The sequence below is a fragment of the Coccinella septempunctata genome, chromosome 8 (assembly GCF_907165205.1).
Source record: "Coccinella septempunctata chromosome 8, icCocSept1.1, whole genome shotgun sequence".
Lineage (NCBI taxonomy): Eukaryota > Metazoa > Arthropoda > Insecta > Coleoptera > Coccinellidae > Coccinella > Coccinella septempunctata.
Window position 1 is genome coordinate 27,707,823 of NC_058196.1, and position 23,341 is coordinate 27,731,163.

Below are 23,341 nucleotides of genomic sequence, written 5' to 3' on the forward strand. Positions count from 1 at the left end.
AGCCTGTCCTTGAGGTAGCCGTCACGTTGGTTAACTAGTCTAGTCTCTAGTCATATCTCGCGAAATATCCGTTAGAGAGCCATGCTGTAAAGAGCATTTTTCCCTAGAAATAAATGCCGTAGGTAAGGGTCAGATTAATTTTCAGATTATGTAATTCATTCCATGTTAGTCAAAAACCCTCTTCAAACAGTTCGTATTGATTTAAAAGTGTTAAACTTGGTTATCGTGGGTTATCTTCGGAAGTTGGATATGTCATTGCGGATTTTTTAATAGAACTTTGGAGATCTACCAAATTGTAGTTCATTTTCCTCTATCTCTTATTATTTACACAGCGTGGGCCATAAAAACCTAAAATTAACGGCTTCATTCATTTTACCGCAATAGTTACAGCATGTCTTTGAGATACAGTTTCAACAGAGGTTAGCGAACAAGACAATATTGTGTATGATAACTACAAGAGCTTAGAGAAAAACCCTTTTTTCTTTTGAGTGTAGGGGATGGAAAAAAATGATACTGTTTACAAAAAAGCTGAAACATTTCATATTAGAGGGCATCTCGCACTGCAAAAATTGATCTTTTCCTCGGAGAAAAAAAAATCCAGGTAGTCCTTTCCAAGTTACCAGAAAATTTTATCTGAAATAAAAAAAACAAAAGCAGAAAACTATGAGACATTATGTCAGATTGACGTAAAATTCACAACCCAATTCAGAAAAGATTCAGAAACTGCATGAATAGTCTAAAACCATTCTGAAATTTATAAATGGGACAATGATTAGCCATCCTGAAATTTAAAAGGGGGACTCTATTACAACTTATTTATAGTTGAAATAATTGGTTATCAAGCCATTGAAAATCATTAGTAAGCTTCCATTCAAGTAATTATATCCTATATTCTAATCTGTAATTAGATCTATAAAAAAGGTTTTAGTTTGTCAATCCGAAAATGTTGGTATTTGTACTATAAACATATGTGATATGTTTCCTTTATTTCCCTTATTTTTGCTGTTCCTCTTTACAATTCTACCCTTGAAGAAGAACGAATAAAATTTTCTGTGCTATACAGAATTCAAAGAAATCAATCAAATCAAATTCAATTTTCAGAAATAAACGATGAGGGGGATAAACTATGATACTGTCTGGATACTGTGTGTGTGTCGTTCTTTTAATCCATACATACACACACAAATTCACACAATTTCTGATACTGGCACAATTGGATATTGTCCAGACGGAGTAAAACACCTTAACTTCTTATTTTTTATATGTTGGGTCAAACAATGGCTGACATGCAGCTAGTCCATTTGTTTTGCCTTTTAAGAGGCAAATACACCCCATTCAAATCTAGATGACATTTTTCCTTCGCTATTGATATGTGGTTTTCAAGGATATTTAATAAAAATTTAGTTCATTGGGCAGAGTCAACCATATTTCATTTGGAAACGCAACAGAAAATTATTTTCAACAATTTTCCGGGAAGCAGAATAAATTAGGCTTTATTGCATCGATCCTTCATCCATTTCAAGAATTATCCACCAAAAATAATCAAATAAAAATATGAGCAGTAAAACCAGCAGAAAGAATCTTCGAAATTGAAATTCCCCATTCTCTTTTCGTGTATTAATTTTTTCTTCAATAAGTGAAAATTTGCACGTTCTGGCAACGTGTCACGTAGTATAAATTCCTTCTACTTAACCAGATTTGTTGCGTTCGTCATCACATCTGCACAAAACCGTTCGCTAGTCCCTAAACCCTAGCTTGAATTCCATGTCCTCATCTCCCACGATCCAAAATAATTCAAGAAAATAGAATCATCTTCTCCGTTTTCAATCTCGCGATGGATATGTTCGTCCTTTTTCATCCTGCCCAGCTCCCCGTGGCTGTCTAATAAATTGTAGAAGTCTCGATGGCGGCCAAACTCCGTTCCTATGCACCTCCGTATTGCTCACCCCAGTGGAGTTACTTAAGGGGTGATTTTGCAAAGTGAACCTGAAGGGGTCGCAAATGGAATGAATTAACACGGTAGATTATTCAGTTCGTATTGCGTGTTGCGCCCCTTCAAAATAATGTACCTAGTGTTCAGTGGCGCCAAGTACAATGTTAAGTTTAGTCGAATAATTCTCACTCACTCTGTATAGGTACTTTGAATTATTTCTTTCTATCATCAGGGACTTTTTGGTCGCGATTTGCCGCCCCTAATATCTGCCAGCTAGGTCTGGGCTTTCTTGGCTTTGAGGCAAATCCGCCACTGGCAATTCATCAACTGTTTGGTTTGCTCGGATATACAGAACAATTTCTAGTGCAGTAATAAGATTATAAGACAGAGGAGCTTATGGGTCATTTCAGGTGTACTAACACTATGCTAATTTTTTATCAAAAAAATAGAGATTTTCGAAATCAAGTTCTTGTGCTAGGGAAGAAGAATATACCAGGATATATCGCAGATTGAAATTTGCCACTTTTGAAAAATGCCATTTCTACGATGAAAATCTAAACGAATGGAGATAGGCTTTCGGAATTGCTCGCAGTAGATTCAGCGTGTTCGAAAACCTATATTTACGTCCAGTTTCATAATCAAATTTAAAGTCGCTTTGATTTTAAAGCTTCCTTTGACCCTACTAAAAATGACAGTAAAGAAAGCTTTAAGCTTAAAGTGACGTTAAATGCTATTATGAAACTGGACGTTAGTAATGTTAAAGGAGGCTTCAAAATTAGGTTAGATTATGAAACCGGCCGTTACTTTTCTTTTATTTTTCATTTTCGAGTTCACTTTGAAGCGCTCTCTGGATAGCAACTCCCAGTGGCAGTCTTGGACGCCCTAGGCCCTTAGCCATGTAGAATGTAAAATTTGGTCAGATAATTTTCACGTTAATAATCCTTAATTATTAAATTATTGAGACGGAATTCGAACTAGATAAAAATAATGAAATTCAGACGCATAACACCTGTCGATTTGAAAATCCGCAACTCCTACAATCTGAATTCAACTAGCTATCAACTATTACTGAGTGTGCCCAAAGAACATTGAACTCTAAAAGTCCTTTTAGAGTTCAATGCCAAAGAAGGACCGACTCATCAAAGAAGAGTAGATGCTGACCATGGTTTCGATCTCGTCAGAGCAACACAACTCCACTCCTGATGGAGTGCTGACAAGTTCTACCCTTGAGCGCTGGATGGCGCTTGAGTATGTTGATACTGGGTAGAACTTGCCAGCATTTTATAGTCGGGAAATTCCGTAACTGTTCCCATCAGGAATGGAGTTGTGTTACTCTGACGATATCAAACGGGATCGAAACCATGGTCAGCATCTACTCTTCCTTGATGAGCCGGCAGGTGTTATGCTTATGAATCTCATTATTTAGATAATTTTCTCTCAATCAGTTTAGGTACCTTGAATCGATATCGACAAACTAGAAACGTGACCGAACGACCGAATAATCGACGCCCAAGATCTACCACTCCTGCACAAGATCGGTTCCTGACTGTGTCTGACTCAAAATAATATATGATATCGATTGGAATTGGAACGATCAATGGAGGTCTGTGTCTGTATTGTTCACAGATGAGTCGAGATTTGGACGGTTTTTAGATGTCGGCGTGTTCGGTTACAATGAATCATCCTCTGGTGCCCAGAAATCGCAGATTGGTTCAGGTAGTTCATCTGTTGAGAGGTCACAGGTTCTGTTTGGTTTGGGGAGTCATTTGTTTCAATGGACATACAGAATTGTTGGTGCTTGATGCTACCATGAAAGCGCAGATATACATAGAGCCAGTCATTCACAATATTATTCTTTTGTTCCATGCTGCTAGTGGGCCAAAAATCTATTATTGGACGGTAACGCCCCATCGTGTGAGAATTGTCGATGTAACTTTCGAAATTCATGGTACTCCGCATTTGGCTATGCCTTCTCGGTTGCTAGACCTCAATCCTATTGAACACGCTTGGGAACAGCTACAAAGAACTCTCAATTCTCATCAACCATCCCTACATAGACTTCAAGAACTCAAGAGAAAAATTGATCAAGTTCAACCATCTAATCGTAAAGACGTTGTTGCGAGTAGGAAAGATATTCTACCTAAATACATCTTACATAAGATTGAAATCCACACAATAACTAAGGCACCAATGGCTGTATACGATCAGCTGTAGGTATAAGATCAACAGCAGTTACAAAACGCCTCCGCACAGCTGATATGAGAATACTACTAGCAATAACAGGCCTAACGTTACCAGATGAACAACGACATAATACAAATTTTCGAAGTAGAAGATGTCATATGGGTCAGACAGAGAATACAAGCCGGTGCAGAGAATGGCTAATGATCGCAAATCCAAAATTGTCAAAGAATCTGTACCAACCAAAAGAAGACCTCCAAGCAGACCACCGAAAATACAGTACGAAAGCTGGACCTCAGCACCCCAGGAACGAGGAAGGAGCGTATCTCCAAAACAAGACCATATCCAGAAAAAAATAGGAAGAAGAAGAAGGTGCCTGTTTATTAAACCAATGAAAGATTTGATCTAATTTGCCTTCCGCTCAGCTTTAGGTTTTACCCATTGAACATGCCTGGATATTACGGTTGTAAAGGCATTCAATTCAACTTATTTTTTTACAAGCTTCAGCTCATGTTCGTGAAGAGGTACTGCTTCTCATTTTCAGTTCTTAGACTAGAATACTCTTAAATGCATGGCTTTTGTACGATCAATAATCTTGTTGAAATAAGCGCCAGTTTTGGTTCAACAAGAGGCTGTATCCTGAATCTAGGCTTTTTTTAAAGGACCATTTGGGCATTTGCTTTTGAGCAACTCACAACCTTAACAGTCTCTAGTTTAACTCACAACATCACTAATTTGATTATGTATTTACATAGTGTTTAAAGGTCCCAAGAGTTCTCTAGCTTGCGAGGAACAATTTCAAAAAAATTATGTTGGAATACCTATGGAGTAGCTTTTTCAACATCATAAGCTCTGGTCTCAAAGTTCATGTAGGTAGACGCTGGGTTATCAGCCATGTACATATTATAGATCTCCTCACATCATCCTTTTTTGGCTTATCAATAAGGAGAAGAGATTAAATCTTTATGGCGCCTTTTTGATAACGTTCCTAGTCGAACGCCATCAAGGAGAGCATAGGTCCATTTGATACAGCCACAGTCAGTGGACTAGTAGAAATTTTGATCGCATGAACAAACAAAAATGTAGTCATTTTCATCTCAACTCATTGCCCCCTCCAGACTTTTGTATTTTCTTTCAGTGATATGAGGCGATTTCTTCTTCATATATTGAACAATTTTAGTATTCTTCGAATCGACCTTGACTTGAGACCTTCCCCAAAGCACAACCGTTCTATAAAGGCCTGCATACATGCATACGAAAAATCTGATGTATTTCTATGTGAGGCTTTGGTATAACTAGCTAATCGAGTGCAAGGTGCACGTTAATTTAATATTACATAAAAAGGATGCACTAGCATTATAATCTCTAATCTCTCTCAATTCACGTAGGTTCTATATCCACCACAAAATATGAGCAATTAAATGAGTTGTTTTTCCACGAGTTCCAAATGTTATTTGAAATTATTACTCTTCAATATCATTAACAGTAAGGTAAAACCTCTCCCATTTGTAAAACTAAGTTTAAGGTTAGATATAAATGTCAATTGTCAAGCGAAAACTAGCATAACCTCAAAACCCTTCTATATGTTGGGATATTTCGAAAAGTTATCAATAACTATTGATTTGATTGGTAACTTTCACAATAATATTCAAAAATGAAAGTGCCTACACGCATAACATCATAGTGGGAAGTTTCTATCGTAATTAGCCTTACTGAATTTGGCCAAAGATGACTAATTCATTTCCCCACATGGTTTAAAAAACGACTATTCGAAGAAGGCCAAAACAACTCATAGAATCATCATGAAATATTGATGTTTTTGGATTATCTCAATTTCAGGTAATTTACTATAACTCCATAAAAATGGGTTACTTGTCATTTGTCGAATAATGCTAACTACGCTCTACGCATGCGCCTCTTGTAGTTCCTACTTACCACTCTTATATCAAGTCAAAGTGAATGGGGTGAATAATAATTGAACTCTTTATTAGTAGAGTTTAACTTACAGTTTACAATATAAAACAAAATATAAATGGATGTTTATAAAACACATTTACTGAGACTTAATAATATTCATGTGTATACATATACATATATAAAAACAACAATATGTATTTCTGAACACAACAATTAAAAATACAAAGTCATAATAAAATCTGCATAGGTACAAAATCATGTTCGAAAATTGAACGATAAACAAACCGCAAAACATAATGAATAAATAAAACTTAATTCGTTTTGTGAAAGACGAGAAGATTGCGTAACATAAACAGCTTTTTTCTGGAAATCGACGAAAGAAATCTTACATTTCCAACAGTTAAATTTTTGGGTTCAAACATGACTGAAAGAAGATGATAGAAAACATTCAATTTGCCTATCAACATTTCGAAATTATACAGAGATTTATTTACATAGTCATAATTTCAGAAATTTTCTTATCAATTACATTCACGAAAAACCTAACATTTCAAGTTTCGATAAGTACATAGTTTTTTTTTATAATTAGTCATTAATTATTAAATTCGGATTTCTAGAGAAGGTTTTCCCTTTCAAGTATGTTACAAGTGGAGTTACATTCAGCAGCAATGTAGTTTTTTTCTTCGTGACGAAAATGAAATCTTGCCTTATCCGTATACAACAAGCCACATGTTTACAGGTACCTAAAGAGTATTTAATTATTATATATACATTAAAGCAGGGCCTTTCTCGAAACATACAAATCGTCCTGTTTTATCATACATTCGTTGGTTAGGTCTGGAAGAATGTGTATACGAACCCAAAAAAATGATTCATTCGACAATTTTTTTTAGAAGCTCCTTTTTTAGTGATGAATATTTACACACTCACAGGATAACATTCATATAATTCGAGAAAAGGCTAAAGAGTAACAGTAGAACAGAAAAGATTGAAATATATGGCCGACAGGTGTCAATCTCCTGCAATAATTTACTATACACATTGAACTACAGAAACATGGATTACATAGTACCATTCAGTTACAATCTAATACAAAGACAGTCAAATTTATGTACATTTTGAATTCTTACATGCTGCAAATGAAAATACTTCGTCACTTAACAAAAGTACTTACTTCGCACTTTGAGAAAAAAGATTTGCACAAGCCCAGAAATTCGAAATGAAAGTCTCGCAAGTTCTGATTTACAAATTCAACCTAACTATCTCTTTGGCACTGCAAAGAACTTGTTCATCTAAGGGTGTAGTAGAGTCCACTCGGTTTATCCCTCTTATATGAACTTTTAGTCTTACAACTCTAAGTTTTGACACATTGAGAGGAGATGCAGCCTAGGTCATCAGACCCTGGTTGTGGTGATGACCCAAGACCATCCCTGAGAACCCCATTGGTCACTGGTGATGTTTGAGAGCCCCATTTGGCGGGACGTGGTGGTTGACTACGTGGTGCTGCAGGTGGTGATGGTGATTGGGCAGGTGGTTCTGGTTGTTCGTCACCGAATTGTTGTTATTCTGCGCCTGGCTCGCCTGCCTCTGGGAGTTCTTCTTGTTCTTCATCCTCCTGTTCTGGAACCAGATCTTCACCTGCCTCTCGGTCAGGTTGAGGTTCCTCGCCAGCTCCCAGCGTTTCTGCTTGGAGACGTACGCGTTGAAGAGGAACTCCTTCTCCAGCTCTAACGTCTGGAACTTGGAGTAGGGCTTGCGTTTTTTTCGAACCGTCACCTGGCCCGTCCACTCCAGGGGGTTGGTGGATCCGCCGCAGGGTACACTGACTCCCATTGATCCAAGGGAACCTGAGGAAAAAAAGGGGGATGGGGAGGATCCCCACATAACTGTGAAAATTAGGCAGTCGATAAAAGTGTCTATTGGTGTCTTATTTTATTTCTCGAGTTCCTTTGTTGTATCTTCGATATTGAAACATTTTCGATGGAAATCTATTTTATTACACCCGAAGAAAGAACAATGATTTCAATCGACATAAAATACAACACAAAAGTTACAACATGGGAAACAAGGTATCACAGAATGTTGCCAATTCCTTCCTTAACCGAATAAAATACAAATTTAATCTGCAATTGCAAAACTAAATAAGAATGTATAGCCTTCTGATCATCTAACCATTGAAATATTATTTTTTCCAAGTGCAGATTTTCCTCCCTTTGCATCGAAGCACATCCAAAGATGTAAAATAAATGAAACCCTTAACAAAAAACCTTAAATATTCCCATAATTCTTGAACGCACGACGCATCTAACAACGTTTCATAAAGAGATATCGAGATTTTCCTCCTTTTGCATCGAAGCACATCCAAAGATGTAAAATAAATGAAACCCTTAACAAAAAACCTTAAATATTCCCATAATTCTTGAACGCACGACGCATCTAACAACGTTTCATAAAGAGATATCGAGATTTTCCTCCTTTTGCATCGAAGCACATCCAAAGATGTAAAATAAATGAAACCCTTAACAAAAAACCTTAAATATTCCCATAATTCTTGAACGCACGACGCATCTAACAACGTTTCATAAAGAAACCTGCTTCCAACTCGCTCTAGTCAGCTGTGCTTAATCACGTGACGGCAGTAAATGACGTCGCCGATGCTGCCACGATATAAAAGCGCGGAAATAAAATTGGAGGAATCCAGATGATTTGGCTCTTGTCTACCTTTGTCTATAAATAATCAGATATTCTTTTTAATATTTAGTTGAATATTTACGAACCGGTATACAAAAATTATGGAATGTATATCAGGTTTTAATTTGGGAACTGGTGACAAAAGCAACAAATGAGCATCTGGTCGCTGTTAATCTTCAGACAAGCTTTGAATAACCGCTTTGAATCGTTTGGAAGCGCTCTTAATTAAGCTCTATTGGACATGAGACTCAATTATTTCTTTATGGAAATGAGCCGATGTTGTAGTTATCATGTGGGGGATCTTGGAAAAGGTTGATTCGGACAGTCATCGTCAATTCAGACCCACAATTTAAAAAAATTGAGTTACAAAAATACACCTGCCTTTTCGTATATGGTGAATCCTGAACATGCATGAATTTTTATACAAGACGTACCTATAGCATGAGATGTTGAAAAAACATTGATTAATTTGTAATTGCTAACCATTCAATTTTTAATTTTGGTACAATCAAGTGATTGGTCGACCGTTCGATGCAATTTCCTGTTTTTTTTTGTGATACTGGCAAAACTACCTGTGCAGTTTATTCCTCTGGGAATATAGATAAAAAATCATTTTGCCGCATTATTTAAATGCAAATAGGTGTAATTATTCCGAATTGAAATGAGTTTCGATAATGAATTTTACAAAGTAGAAGTTTGAATTCCCACTTATTATAGTTAACTCGAAGGAATTCAGAGTTTTTTTAGGAGAAAAAGCTAATAAAACTCCGGACCTATTTAAGTTTGGGTTTGATTCCACAGGACTGACAAGTAATCATATTTTTTTTTTGGATCATACAACAATTTTTCATTCAAAGACCAAAAATATTCATTCAATTAATATTTTATGTCGAACAATGAAATGAATGTGAATAAAACTAAAAATTTATGGTAAATCAACGAAGATGACATCCCCAAAATTGGTAAAAACTTGGGTCCTTCGAAATTAACAGATCTCCATCGAAATAAAAGAGAATATCCGCAGATATGTACGAGCAGCAAATTGGCGGTTAGAATAAAGCACATTAAATGGCCGTAAAACAAATACGTGGATACATCTACAACCCAAACTAACCGAATGCACATTTCTCACAGTTACGATCTGCTAGTTCTTAACCTGGGTCAAACTGTATGAATGATTTTTATGGCTTGTTGTTATCGTTCAATCAAAATTTACGACTGCCGCTTTTTTATTGTTCCTATTTAAATATGTAAATCGGTTCTGCACAATTCGCATCGAGCGGCGCCCCATTAGAAGATTCGATAGGATTTTTCGGTGCACCCAAACACCTTCCCATGGATTCAATGTCACTTCCTAGCCCGTACGTGCGTCTTCGTACGTCGGAGGTGTCAATGAACCCGAAATAACACCGAGAGCAGGTTGAAATCGAGCTAATGCGATATGGCCTAGTATAGGGAGACACCCTCGACTTCCGAGCGTATTTTTGAATCGTGCCGCCATCTATCGGAGCAGGATTGAAAGCTTTTATGGTATTAATAGCGCCTTATCTTCTTTCTCGACATAATCGCCTCGGATTGATTTGTTTATTGTGTCCGTATAGGATGATACATTGGAATATTTTATGATATTAATGATTTTGTAGGAATTGGCAACGTTCTTTGAGAGGTAAATACGGATTGATTCGAGACTCACCTGGAGGAGGGTAGGGGGTCGACGGAACCGGTTCCGAGCCGTAGTTCCTGAGTCCGTAGCCGCCGTCGTGTGCGTGAGCAAAAGAAGCGCCCTCGGCCATGGCAGCGACGGCTCTGCCCCGGTCGTCTGAGGGAAGATAAGGAACGGCCTGATGAGCGTCCACATGATGCCTGGACCCCGTCGTGTACGGCGAATAACCGCACCACCCAGGCGACGAGAAGTTCTGATGGCAGGAGGACACTGAAGGGTCCGCACTGGGACCCGCAGACGGCACACTGGAATACTCGTATTTCGGCGTCACCCCCGTGGCCGTGGCCATCGGGGACCAAAGGGACAAGGAAGCCGCCTTCCTGGAGTCCCTAGACGCCGTTGGATCCGACGCCAGGTTGTAGTAAGTCGGGGTGTTGGCGTACTGGTGGTGGTTGAGACCGACGTCGAAGGCACCACTGCCAGCGTGGTGGTTTTCCGAGGGGGAATAGTTCCAGGGTTGGCTGTGATGGGAATGCCGGATGACGCCGGGTTCCGGACAGTCTCCGTACACAGAACTGAGCCTTTTGGCTGGGATTTGAAGGGGACCGGCTGAACCACCGCTGTTGCTGGTGACACTGGCCGGCGACGAGCTGGACGTAGCCGACGTGGTGGCCGCTGGAGGTGCTACAGAAGCCGGACTAGTCATACCGCTGTTGCTGATCGGCGTGGCCGCGCTTTGGGGCGCTGGGGGTGGGCTCTCCTCGTACAGACCTCCGTTCATCATGGACCACCAAGCTACCCCGGTGGAAGACCCTGATCCGGTGGCTGGGGAGGAATTTGGCGGATGTATCGCATGGTCGTACAGGGTTGGGGCCGCACAAGCCACGGGGTCCGCGATGGTTAAGATGATTGTTGCAAGTTGAATTCACACCGTCCACAAGAGCACCATCACACAGAAGTCGAGGTGACGACAAGTCCGAGTTAGTTCCAGGAGGCACGTAGAGTTGTTATGAAAAAGAAAAAACCACTTCAATGAGAAAATTGTCTACAGAAATGTCACTTCTCAACACAGATCCGATACACTGGAAACGCGTCGCGTTAATCAAACAGACGACGTCGTGTACAAAACATCGGTTTTATGGGGGCCGTAAATTAATTTATTGGAGATCGTAATTCTCGACGGGACACTTTCGACCTGTTCGAAAATCGCGCGGTGCGTCCGTCCCCGGTGTTTTTCACCGACCGATTTATCTTATAAGCGGGTGCATCGACTTGCGGATCGCGGCTGAGCTCGTACGCTCGTATGGGGACCAGTCGGCATCGACGTGCAGGTTTGAAATACACACTGACAGACACTGAAGCCGCTGACGGGAGTCGCGTTTCTCATGGAGCGATGCGCGTGCGATCTAGCGGCCCGCGGTCGAAAGCTCCGTGATATCATCGGGCAACGTACGCAGCTATCCGCGAGTTACGTTCAACGGGAATTATCAGCCCGCTCAAGAATAGCTCCTTGAGCGTTTACCCTCCTCGATTTCCCAACATTCTAGGGTCGACACAGCCGTCTAATCTAAACCACCGATTCAAAGATTCAAACCATTCAACTTAAAATTTAACATCGACTCCGCTTTCAAATTTGGTGGAGGCGCCGGTAAGGCCAAATCTAAAATTTTCTCACAGATTTTATGTAAATCGACCTGCCAATAATTCGTCGATGAGACCCGGATTTCTATTGTTGCCGATTGTACGTAACGTAAACATAACCTAAAATTAGTCACGGTTTTACGACAGTTCGAATTCTTAAGGGACGATTCGTCATAGGTAAGAGGGCCTCGAGAGGCTTCTCATTGTGTAGTCGTCGGGATCTTTACGATGTTCGGGAGAAAAACAATCGGGTTGAAATGGGCGTTTACCTAGTTCGGGGTAGCAGGGGGTTTTCTGGATATATCATTTATTAATTTTATTACTGCGGAACAAAAATACATATTTTAGGTTTATTTATTGACTTATTCTTCTTTTAGTGATAATATTCGGTGAATGTTGAAGCTAATAGGGGGGTAGGCATATTTTAATATTTATAAGAAAGCTTTTCAACCCCCAGCTCTCATAAGTGGTATTCACTGAAGATACAGAAGGTGATTTTTAGGCTAAGGTCGCCTGATGTTTGTTTTTGTGGTGTTTTTAGGGCTTGCCATGCCTTGAAACCAACCTAACCTCTCGTGAAATGCAAATTTGCAGCTGAAAACATAACAGCCGCCGACTTCAATATACTTGTTTAATTTATTCGTGTATTTTTTCTTTCACATCCTAATTTTTTTTTAATATAAATATTATTAAACATAGGTATAAACATATTATCAACTGTTTTCTTCATTAACCTTATTATTTTTTCAATCGAAATTCAAAAAATAGCTATATAAAATAATAAAAATAGTGGAGTCGATTGCCCGTAATCATAGTCGCCCGCAGATTATACAGGGTGTTTCATAAACATTGCGAACAAGACAAAATATTGTTCTCTGAGATATTAGGAGTCGAAAAGGTCCTGTAGGCCTTTGTCCGGAAATGCTTCGTTTCCAAGATACAGGGCGTTGAATGTATTCCAAATAAATAACGAATTTTTCGATATTTTCGAAACGGCTGATGATTTTTGAACAAGAATCGGTAAAAATGGATACCTCATTGAGGTGATTATACCTCGTCTTCGGAAACTGCAGTGGCGTGCCTACTGGCCTTTTCTTTCATATTTTCCGATAAAAAAATAGTACGACAAAATGAAATTCAATCCACAATTATCATTCGATTTAGAACTGAAAGAGTTCCTGGATCTTTCTCTAGGATGCACTGCATTCCAATGAAAAATTGAAAACTGTTTATTATAAAAAAATACGCGACTGAAACAATGAATTTTGTTCCATCAAAAAGCTCTGGAAGATGTTTCCAAATCATGAGTTAGCTCTCTCGAAAATACCACCTATTTTGGCTGAAGTTTTCGAAGACTGATGTATAAATCTCGACTACGATCTCTGCCATTATTTCGAGGAATTGATCCAATTGACGCCAACCAAATTGTGGCCCGTTTAACCGAACACAACATGGCAAGATTCGACAACAAATACATTAATTTATGTCCATCGCAGCACCACTCAGGTCAACAACCATAAAAGATATCGTCTCTACCACTCGCTCCTCACCAATAAATCATCCATCAATTAGGAGGATAGACTGATGGGTACTCTCACAAACATCCATTCAGGATCAGAAACTTATCTGGCAAGTGTTGGGTCTGGACGCTCCTAGCGAGGGAGCTCTCTATCTATTTACGACGATGATTCACTCTATTAATTAAATTGACTTGTAACAAGTAGTCGAACGTTTGAGAAAAAATACTTCTGTCGATTCGCCGCGGTATGAAGATGTTCTTGCAAGGCTATAAATGGCAGATGCCATTTTGAGCTAATGAACGATAACTAATGCATAAGTGCTGCGGGTAACAATATAATCGAAGGTAGCTGGTGATGGGAAAAAACAGGTTGATCCGAACAAAAACAAGAAAAACGCAGGCTGCTCTAAAAGTGTGGGTTGGAAGTTTGAATCATCCGTTAGGTGCGACTCAAGAGGTTTTCTTGTGGGTGCGGCAAAATGAGAATGAAAATGACAACTCTGTATCTTGAAGCACACAGCTGCCTTCTTATATCTAAGTACCACATTTCTCCATTTTGAACTATTCTGCATTAGAACTACGAGTCGTCAGAAATTGCTCATTGCAACTACCATTAGACTATGTCATAAGTCAATGCTTTCCAAAAAAAGTGTTCCTTAATTGGGGGTACAAACGAAAAGAGGAGATTCCTTGATTAATTTTAAGAAAAAAGTCTCATAAACATGCGTCCGCAAACGATTCGTTTTCGAGATACAGGGTGTTGAAGTTTGCATTTTTTTCAAGTTTTTCTCTTATAGTATCTACACTTCACAAGATATTCAACTGAAGTTTGGCATGAATGTTATAATTGATAGTTCACACTATGTGACATGCCAATTTCGATACCAAATCTACAGGGTGATATTTTTTTTAAGACTGTCCCCTGCCTTCCCCCATAAATGTTTTTGGTTGATTTGAACAAATTTAAAAAGCAGCTTTGTGGTCCTTTGTAATTTTGTCGTCTATCGAAATCCTCAGAAAAATCCAAATTGTCATAAGAATTGAGTTAGTAAGCTGTGGTGAATAAATTCATTGTTAGTTTTGACACATCAAATTAAACTCGGTATTCCTAAGGATGAACTTGTTTGGATACCAATCTAGAATTTCAACATTCGGTATCTCGAAAACGAAAAGTTTATGGGACTTTTCTTCTTGAAATTACTCAAGGAATCTCCCCTCTCCGTTTGTACCTCAAATTTAGGAACACCCTGTATAGAACTATATCGAAGAAATGGCGAATCTCGCTAAGGGAAAAATCTGCATGGTTTCCAGAACTAGTTGAAGGAATTTTGATTCAGTCTAAAAGACTAAGGAGTCATTATTTGGGTACATATCGAAGAAGCAGTAAAATATCGAGTTTTATTCTACTGAAACAAGTGTTAAAGAGGGTTGTGACAGCAAAGTTGGAGGCAAGGCATTCATCATCAATCACCCTGTTCCTATATGATTTCTATTCGATATTTTTTGGATGATGTGAATAGCACAGACTGATAAATAAGCCTTTTAACCACCAAAACAAAAAGTACCAGTCGTCTAACACTCTAACAATTGTGATCAATCGCAACAAATCCACCTAACTGATTGACTTATATTCCAATTACAAAAGTCCCCTAATGAAACTCCGTCTATTTTGGGAACATTCCACGGTACAGTGCGTAAAAATAAACTTTTCAGCCTTCCATCAAGATCTCCCAACTTTCTCGCCTTAGACCTGCAAATGGCGATTTTCTCCGCCCTTGTATGGCACCCGCCGAGATGATGATGGCCTCCTGGTGCATTCACATTGGAAAGCAGCGCGCAGTGGCGTAGAACTGGGTAGAGGTGGGTGGCCAGTAAGGTCAGCCGTGGCTGCCATGTTCTCGTTGATTGACATTTGGAGGTTATACAAGGGATGGGCTAGAAATGACGTAACAAGTGGAAAGTGTCATTCGAGGGTACTTGGGGGACTCGGTAACGGGAGATCCGAGCTTCGTCATACAGGGTGTCACAGTTTTGATTGAAGAACATTCATCGCGATATTCATGGTGAGTTACTTAAGGTAAAAAAGTATTTGTTGAAAGAATTCAGAGTATATGCACCATGAATCATATATTCTTTCATTAGGATGGAAAATATCATTATTCTCCAGAGTTTAAATATGTGTTTCGTTATTCATTCTATTATAATTATTTTTCCAAGTGAATTTACTGGAGCGGATGTAATGAAAATCCGAAATTTTTACCTGCTGCATAATTGGATTTTTGTGAAATAATTCGAGTTAAAAACCGATGTCGATGTAAAATTTCTGTACCTCTTTCTCGTCATCGACCACAGATGAAGATCCAGGTATTGTTATTAACATATTTAATTGCTTCGAATCCCAGAATATTTGGTGAATGTTGGTCGTTGGAATGTTTGGGAGATCTCTCGCGCGATATTGATTTATACCTGCGATCAGTGGAAAAATGCCATTGTTGCGTGTATAGCTGGTCCCGACCATCGACAAGTGGTATTACAAGAACGTTGCGTCAGAGCCGAGGACTACTGGTAGCCGAGAAGTGGACACGAAACGTAAATGTCAGAGAGGGATCGATTACAAATTCACGTCGGCAACTGGCAGTAATGACTCCTTCGCACATGAATATTTCATAGGGCGATTATAATCATTTCTTCCCGATGCAAACGCGGCAGAAGCGTAAGTTATGCGTGATGTGGTCGAGAGACTTTTCATTTCAGTCGGTGATATACGGATTAGAGGAGTATTCCACATGAGTCTCGGAATTTCACTGCATTATTTCAGTGACGTCACGTTTGGAATTCTACAGGATCGTGTGTTGAGAAATGAGGCATCTATAATCGCATGTACAGGTTCTCGTGACCAATGGGAATAAATTAAGGCGACGAAAAACGTTTAATTACCTCGGTGAAAGCTGGCCAGGGACGTCCCAGGAAATACTCTCGAGAGCCTGCAACAGAAAAAGAAACATATAGCCTCCAAGAATATCGAATCTGACCTGGAAAGAAGCGATTAACTGAAGCACTGTAGGGTCGCTTTATTCAACTACTCCACTCTCAGGTTACCATATTCACCCTCGAGAAGATGCTATCGTTATAGCGACCCACATGTTGTGGTTGATTGACTCATCTAAGTGAAAATAAGGTGAATATATTTTTAGTGAAATTATGGATTTTTATATATAGGTACGGCCAAATCTATTCAGTAGTACAGTTTTGCCAGGAAATTCGCCAATGCGGACTTATTGGTCTATGATGACAGTTCTACCTTGAGAGTATACTATATTCACATTTATTTTAGCAGTCGCTCGGCCATGAAATAATTTTCTCAAGTTTTTGTAACTATAACGGAGTAAGGTTGGCACTCATGAAATGTCGTTAATGTCATAACGCCGTTGCCACAACTTATATGAATTTTTATTGCGAAAACGCCGAAAGTGATTGAAAAAGAGACAGGGTTTCTGGAAGTGCTATATTATATTATATATATAATTCAGGTCCGCTCATTCGAATAGTTATACCCCGACATTCTAAAATCCACAATACGTCAGACGGTAGCGAACATATTCAATGTAAAAGAATTTATATAATGTTTCCTCTGAATCTAAACGACTTATATTTCAGCTGAATATTTCACAATCAGAAAGATTGTGAATGAAGAGGATGACAAAGAATCTCCTTCTATTGGAAAACTCAAAAAAGTGGTGGCATTTGAGAATTTTATGTTTGAGTGAATTAATGGGAAAAGTTTACTACAGGATTTTCGAATGAATGAATGAATGTCACCGTAGAATAAGTTCCCGAAAATTGATTTTTCTATTTTTCATTTGACTTGTCCTATTCATTGTAAATGTCTTAAGGTACCAATAAATACCTAATTATTATTATTATATCAATGTATTAAGATGAACAGCCACACATACGCGCCAGTTGTCCTGTTAATTGTTTATTAATGTGAAATTTTTGTTCAAAGCTGAAGTTCATCTTGACTTGAAACTTCCTTTATTTCCTTTTACTTATATTGATGCAAGATGATTTTTGTTGAAGAATTTAACATTCTTGTAATTATCTGTTAATTCCTTCGGGAGATACCCATTTCCAACCACTGCATCATATGCATTTCATCTTCGGGTTAATATTTTTGAAATCTACAACTGGTGTAACGTATTCAAACTTTAGCCAAAGAAGATAACGAACATTAACTCTCCTCAAGCTAGTGCATATTATGATATTATACTGATCTATTGTATTTTACATGCAAAGTACTGGATTTGGTATGCCTTCAATCAGTTTGTATAAACTTAAATTATGTTCTTCACATATTTTCCGAAGAGATTCGACATACTGATAAAATACGTATAATAACAGAAATTTTTATGTAGAACGGGCAACATAGCGTTGATTTAAAACCCAAAAATGTTTTGACAAGCTTCATAACCCCACATTTACATACTATACACAGTGAAATGTATCAAATTTCTATGGCCAACCGAGTGCTAAAATAAAAGTGAATGAAGTATAGTTGGGGCGTTGTTATACAGGGTTAGAACTATTTAGATAGGGATATCGAAAACCGTTAGAAATACAGCGTAGCTTAAATTACGAAAAAGTTGCGTTATTCAAGGATGTGTGGGTGGGTGTAAACAGTTCCCAAATATCTCTGATGGTTCCTGAGATATCTCTGGAAATCAAGATTATCATTTTTTCTTCATGACACATTTGTTTTTGGAGATAACTAAACGAAATTCGGTGTGTAGTCAAAATCCTATATAGCGATTATACTGGTGTACTATTTTGTTGTAATTTAAGCCACCCTTTATTTTTAACGGTTTTCGATATTCCTATAGTCAGCCTCTAAATATTTCTAACCCTGTATAGCATGAATACTAACCACGTCTCAAGAAGTGCAGTTTCCGTTCCGTGGGAAACTTCAGAAAGCAGTATAATGATGAGTAACGTCCAAAGGGACAAAAAAATACCGGGATTACACGTCAATCTCACGCGACTGTGCCACAGGACCTATTAACCGATCATTACACGAACTGCTCGCTCGTAAATTATATCGATCCTAATATGTTTCCGTTTCTAATTTACGGAACACGTACGGACCGAATAAAACTAAATATAGAAACAAACATCTAATCTTTTAGACAAACATCGGGTCACGTTCAGCAGATATTTGGAGCGGGGGTTGTATCGGGGCCGTGATGCGTGAAAGCTGGCGATATTGCAATTCACCGCCATGACTGCCGAATATATCCCCCCGCTGACTGAAGTCCGACGTGCGGCCGATGCGATACCCGCGTTGAAGGCATCGATTCGCTGGCTACCGCACCATTCTCGCCCGCCTAAACGCTGGAAGAATTTCAGTTATATTTTCTTAAATTGGTGCAACTTTGGAGTCTGAGCCTTATTTGTCGTTTAGTTTGTTAACATTGTTTTAGTTTGCCTTTCACCTCAAGTTCGATTTGTCCATTTCAAATGGACTTTTATGTACAGGCTGGGCAGAATTCGTTATCCACTGAGGGGATCTCGAGAACTATAAGAGCTACAGGAAAACGGATGACACATTTCCCAACTCTTTTTCAGAGAAACAAAGAATGGTGAAAACCGTAGCCTCTTACTATTCTTCGTTTTCGAGTTATTAGCAAAAAAATGAGATATGGACGATTTCGAAAAGTTGTCGTTGTAGTTACAGATCTGAAATTTGCACCTTCTACAGGCACTTTTTTACGTAGAATCCACTGACTAGCTCTGAATGTTTTTTCATTTCGAATCACTAGGCGAACTTTCGTTTTTTTTTTTAAAGCAAACCTTTATTGAAATTGTTATTTTTGAGTTAGAAAAAAATCTTTTCTCAGTAGATTCTACTTATAAAAATGCCTAAGAAGGCTCAAGGTTCAGATCAAAGACAAAAAAAATTTGAGAATTTTTCGAAATCGTCAAAATCACATTTCTGCTAATAACTCGAAAACGAAGAATCGTAGGAAGCTGAGGTTTTCGCCATTCTTTATTTCTCTGAAAAAGAGCTGCAAATGTGTCACCCGTTTTCCTCTAGCTCTTTTAGTTCTCGAGATCCCCTCAGTAGACAACGAATTTTGCCCACCCTGTACGCGGAAGCCTAGAAATATTGCTTGATGCTTATACAGGGTGAGTATTTGAAACGTACAAATATTTCAACAGTAGATTCTTGTTCAATAGAAACACTCTTTTCTTTCACCATTTTTTTCGAATCGGCTCGGTTTAAAAGATACAGGTTGTTGATTAACCATAAAAATGTTATTTTTAGTTCTATCTCATGAACGGTTTCATCGAATGACATGAATTTCAGAATATAGTTTTTCATTTATTTGATTAATCTTTTTCGAACACAAGATATCATCAACGTCAACCAGTTTTCTCATTATGAGCATTAGGTACCATAGAAATACCAAAATTTCAAGGAACCCAACTCTTGAAACTAAGTTGGACGCTATCTAATGAATATTTGAACGCTTTGTAAAATAAAAGTAGTCTTCATATTTTCTCGTATAATGCTCCGTTTTCGAGTAATTTCATATTCAAATATAAAAAAGTATGTGTGAAATTTGAAAAGCTGGCTACTTTGGCTGAATACAACTCTGTTTGATAGATTCATAGATGTGTATTGTCAAAGATTTAGCTAGTTATTGTGAAGGTAATTTTGTTTTTCCAGGGGTGGCACAGCTCATTATGAGAACTTAAAATAAAAATGACTATATCATCCCAATCAGAAAAAATGGTATAAGAAAACAGTGTTTCTTTTGACCTGAAGAATCTACTGCTAAAATATTTTTACTAGTCAAAGGCTCACCCTGTATAGGTACTGTTTATCGAAAACACTTGAGAATTAGTTGTACAGTGCATCTAAACATGTTCCTGAATCTAGATCTCGCAAGCAGTTTGGCACGTCTATGAAATAGACACATTGATTAACCAAAGACGTAATAAATTATGAACTTTGAATTTTACATACCTGTTAGTCAACTCGAAAGGGTGGTAAACTCTCTCCACGTCCCCGAACAGTTTGAAGCATTAGATTTACCACTTTCGGAAGAAAAACGTGCCTGGAAAAAAAATTCGATGAGTCACCAAGTAGATAGAGACGCTCAGGATTCTGGTGTATGGAAACATTTCTTATGTTAAAAAAATTGTGAAATTTCAGTACTCTTCATCTAAAATTTGATGGAGATTCTAATTTTGACGTTAAAATAACCCCAAACAACCCTCGGGCAGAACAGTTAATCAAGATAAAAACTCTCCTCGCGCCCTCCGGGCTCAATCAGAAGCGAGGCCACGTAAAAAAAAAACTTTCCCGTTTACCAAATAAATCACGTCGTCCCAGAAAACCCCATCTTCCGAATAGGTAATTTCGGGGCCCCTCGCTCGAAAAGAAAGCGTTCGTCTGTACCCGAGGGCCGGGGGGATGAATCCTCCCCCAGAAACGACCCTTTCGTCCCTCCTAACGAAACCTGGGGCATTATCAGGACAAGACTGATATAATTGATATTTGCTGGATAGGAGGAACGTGTCCCCACCAACCGACGAAATGAAATAGTTCCAGTTCCGTTGGTCTTTATCTCGGCTGGAATGTCTTCATAAACTCTGATTACTTTCAAAGTCAACGTCGCCCGGGACAAATAACGAGGAGCGCAGGAAAACTTTTGTTTTTCCCCTTTTTATGGTACTTTTTTTTGTTCGGGAACGAACGGGGGATATTCCGCCTTTGACGGTGACGTTATTGCAGGCAGATGGGGGAAAATAAGCGGAACAATTGCCTCTGTCCGAGATTCATGAGATGGCAGGTTTCGTTGGACGCGAAAGGATTTCTTCGATCGAAAAAATTCAAGTTTTCAATTAAGGACGACGTTGATTACTTGAACTCGACATGTAAGGGTCGATTGATGAATCTTATCATGAATTTGGGTGAGGTAAAACAGACTGATCTCGTTTTATCCGAATTACAGTAGTTTGAGAAAGTTTTAGATGATTATTCGAACAATTACGCCTCTCGTAATTTGTAGCCATTTCTGTGCGTATCAATCAGGGGCGACAAGACAAGAATTCTTGTCAGGGTGACAAACTTGCCTTGACGTTTTCTTGACTTATTAAATCTTGTCTTACACGAAAATCTGGTGGTTACCCGATATTTTATTGTTCTGACGAATTCAATATGACGTTGTGCAGTTGCACTCTGTACCTCGTTTAGTTAAGTGAGGTTATTATCACCAAGAAAATATAGAAAGAAGGCTCAATACTCAATAGCAGATCGAAAAAACTCGGCTCTCTTTGGTATCTCCACACGCCACGTCACACAAGCTTCATTGGCGTAACTATCATATAATCAGACAGTGCAATTTGAATAATAAAACTATCCATGCCCGTAGTGTGGAAGGATCTGTAGGTCACGGTTGGGTCTTTTCAGTCACAGGAGGGCACACAGTCGCAATTAGCCCTAATAAGGTATAAGTCAGTTGGCACCGGTTTCTTTTTCTTTTTTGTCTTTTTGTAGCTTAATTCCCGGTAACGGGATGCAGCAATGAATGTCTGGTAGTTCTGTGATGTCCAAAGGGACTGGTATGGAAATTGTGGGACCTCCTTTTAGGCAGTGTATCCCGGTAGAAAAGAACTGTTCCCTAGTGCAGGATACTACGGAAACACGTCATTCCATATACATATGCTTTGAGAGTCAGGAAACCCTGAAATTTCTTCCTGAGGAAAAGGTCAACTTCTACTCAGTAAGAAAATGCAGGAACTGAGTGAGCAAATACTGGTAAATAATGGACCACAAGCCTTCGATTCAGTTCAGAAGAGTCATCAACAGAACAAGAAGACGAAGAATACTCAATAGAAGCAACCTTGTGGTTCCTGAAGGACTGATGACTTTCTGATTCAGGTGTTGATACCACTGTCCTTCTTGGTCCTCCCTCGATTCTTCTTATTCTTTCAGTGGAAGCAGTTCCAATAAAACTTCCATTTCCTCATTAGAAGTGCTAAAAAGCTGTCTCGAAACTTTCAGTCTTGTTATGGTTGGAGAAGAATTCCAAATTCACTAGTCGCTCGATGAGTGCATTCATGAAAACGAGCACTGAAAGAGGCAACACCCCAATTATCCCATCTCAGCACCATCTCTCCTCCATCGTCAATCCCGTCTCTCGCGTATGAATAATTCACCAAATCGACTTCGCCTCATAACAATGAAGAATAATCCAAAAGCTCCGTCGCCCGATCGATTCTGGAGCAGCGATAACACGTAACTTCCTAGGCGAGGCGTTTCTGCTCCTTTTTGGTCCGACCGAAAGCTTTTCCGCCAGCGTGTCGGGGTAAGGAAGCAAAGGGGCAAGGCCACTTAGCGAGAATATCTGGCCGCCGTTTTTACGGTTGAATCTCGTTGCGAACAAGGCCCGCGTAGCGAGTTCGCGGGCGTTACTGATGGGAATATTAAATTGTTGGTTTCGAAGCGCGTTCATTCTGCCTCGGTTTTCTGCGGGTCGAAATTTTTATGGAGTCGGAACCGAGGGAGCTGATGGATTAGGATGGAAATTAGGCTCATCGGTATGGAGAACGGAGTTCGGAGCACCGGAAATTTTCGATGCCATGGGGTTTGTTTGAAAAAAGGACAATTCAAGGATTGAACTGCAGCTCTTATTTAGGGAATTTGTCGCGAAAGATTCTGCGATCCAATTATTTTTCCAGATAAACTGGATACGTTAAGTATACTGCCATTGGGAAAAATGTTCTTGGG

The 23,341-nt window shown here is 38.9% G+C and overlaps 1 protein-coding gene across 5 annotated transcripts in view; it reads right to left on the reverse strand.

The window, feature by feature from the left end:
• Positions 1-6,083: 6,083 nt before the first annotated feature.
• The window catches only part of LOC123318918 (homeobox protein abdominal-B), a 157,326-nt gene continuing 140,068 nt past the window's right edge, over positions 6,084-23,341 (reverse strand). For 4 of the 5 annotated variants that reach the window (XM_044905701.1, XM_044905699.1, XM_044905700.1 and 1 more), the window contains exons 3-6: positions 20,573-20,663; positions 16,483-16,529; positions 10,416-11,210; positions 6,084-7,917 (exon numbers count right to left, since the gene is read on the reverse strand). In XM_044905701.1, coding sequence (XP_044761636.1) covers positions 7,478-7,917; positions 10,416-11,169 — 1,194 coding nt within the window. In that variant the 5' untranslated portion in view covers positions 11,170-11,210; positions 16,483-16,529; positions 20,573-20,663 and the 3' untranslated portion in view covers positions 6,084-7,477. The remainder of the gene's footprint in view (positions 7,918-10,415; positions 11,211-16,482; positions 16,530-20,572; positions 20,664-23,341) is intronic. The other variant, XM_044905703.1, reaches the window with a different exon arrangement.